At 38.0% G+C, this 1,938-nt stretch overlaps 1 protein-coding gene across 1 annotated transcript; it reads right to left on the minus strand.

Annotated features, from left to right (window-relative positions):
- Nucleotides 1-83: 83 nt before the first annotated feature.
- Nucleotides 84-1,451, minus strand: LOC108381514 (uncharacterized; the record flags this gene model as incomplete). The annotated part of the gene is made up of 3 exons (XM_017637925.1): nt 1,164-1,451; nt 356-517; nt 84-299 (listed from the first exon to the last, which is right to left on the minus strand). Coding segments are annotated over exons 1-3 (594 nt in total), but the record flags the coding sequence as incomplete, so codon positions are not given.
- Between the last annotated feature and the right edge of the window lie 487 nt (nt 1,452-1,938).

Genomic DNA, 1,938 nt, shown 5'->3' on the forward strand with positions numbered 1-1,938 from the left:
CGAAAAGTTTTACATATGAAATTATGGTCAAATGCCATAAGTTGAAATTTTTATTTTTTATTTCTGTAAACTTGATTTCTCGCCTTCATGGCATCTGCTTGCTTCTCAGCGACTTCCAGAAATTTTTTCTGGACATCGCTCTCTTCCTCCGCCCGCTTCCTCTTCAAAGCCCTACGCGGTGTTTGCGCAGGAGTTTTAGGTGTGCTGACCTGCACCTCGCTGTCTTCTCCAAACACTGACGCCTGCGTCACCGCATGGAAGACAATATCCTCCCCATCCTCCATGACCAATTGAAGCTCCTAATAGTTTAAAAGTAAATTAAAAAAGTATTAAATAATAATAGAATAATAGGAACCGCTTCGTGACCCTCGATGTAGTTGATCCCAATCAGATCAATTACCCGCCTCTCCATCTCCGTTAAAGGCGGCTGGTCGATGGGCCTGTTGCCTGTTAGAGCCTGCTGCCTCTTCCGGTCACGTACACGTACGCTTGTACGGCTTTTTAAGTCGCGCCAGACCTGTTTGCAAAGTAATGAAATACATAGTTAACAAATATGTAGTATATAAAGCATTGCAGCATATTTATGAATGATCAATAAAATAAAAGGTAAATTAATGTGCACAGGAAGCTCAAACAAAATTAAACAAAAGTCCCGGGGGAAATGTTAAGTTATTTGTACAACGATTTTGGGGTAGAGAGCGGAGGGGGAGTTGGCGTGGCCCTCCAAACCTCCCTTAAAAAAAAGAGGATGGACCGCACTTTATGAAAAGACACCTTGGGAGCTGATTGCAAAAATACCATATTTCAAACCTAAATTATAGATAAATTAATGCACAGCTATGGTAAACCTTTTGCTTAAATAAAGTGTATACTCTTGTCTATAAGTGTGTGTAAACGTTTTTTGGTTCGTCTCACACGTTTGGGCACAGCAACCCAAAGTCGTTGCACAAATAACTCAACCGTACCCAATATGTTAAAAATGAATTTGAAAACTAAAGATTACTTTTCCGAATCAACCAACAACCTGATTCTTCATTTGCACATTTTAATTAAAAAATTGTACTTCACGTATGTACATATATATTATACTAATTGTTTTTTTATCGCACTCTCGAAAACTGCTTCCTATATACACACACTTAAAACACAAGATAAGTACTTACCGAATGCCATTGATCCACTGACTTTACAGCTCCTCCTATAGCGTTGAGCTTCTGTGCCATTTCCGCCCACTTCTTCTGGTACTCCAGCTTTCCTTGGAGACGCTGGAACTTTCCGGACGCAAGCCCTTCGTTCTCCGTGAGAAGGTCGATCATCACGTTGAGCTGCTCCGCTGATGCCCGACTCCTTTTAGCTCCTGCTCCACTGGTAGACGCCATTCTGAAATTATAAGTAAGAACAAAGTAAATTCTTATACATATTAATTAAATAAATAGCAAAATGTACTCCCCTTTTCTGCAATATGTGGACGAAAATTAGCGGCGCGAAGAAATGGCTTTGTTTTTTTTCTCTTCCGCTTTGTGCTTTTCGCAAATTTGACATTTCGAACAGCGGAGATGCCACTTTTTATCAATTTGAATTAATGGAAAAAGTCAGCTGTTCACTGTCGTTAGGAATGAGTTAATGAATCGCATAATCGTTATTGACAACGATAAAAATCTTTAATTAACAACTCAACAAATGCATCGTTTAGAGTTACCAAATCGCACTACTGAATTTGCTCCACAGTGTTATTGTAGAGTGCACCTCACAATATCATACTTAAATATTGCGCAATACTCAGAGCTACCATTATGATTTTTTTCAATTTTTTTTAGATGACATAGTTTCAAAAACTAATTTTATTTATCAAAAAATTTGGTGAAGAATTTTTCAAGCAAAAAAATTAAAAAATATTTCTTCTCATGGAGAATTTTTATGCGTGTATGTGTGATTTTT

This window comes from Rhagoletis zephyria, unplaced genomic scaffold (assembly GCF_001687245.7).
Source record: "Rhagoletis zephyria isolate East Lansing unplaced genomic scaffold, Rhagoletis_zephyria_1.1 Rzeph_scaffold_22810, whole genome shotgun sequence".
NCBI classification, from domain to species: Eukaryota; Metazoa; Arthropoda; class Insecta; order Diptera; family Tephritidae; genus Rhagoletis; species Rhagoletis zephyria.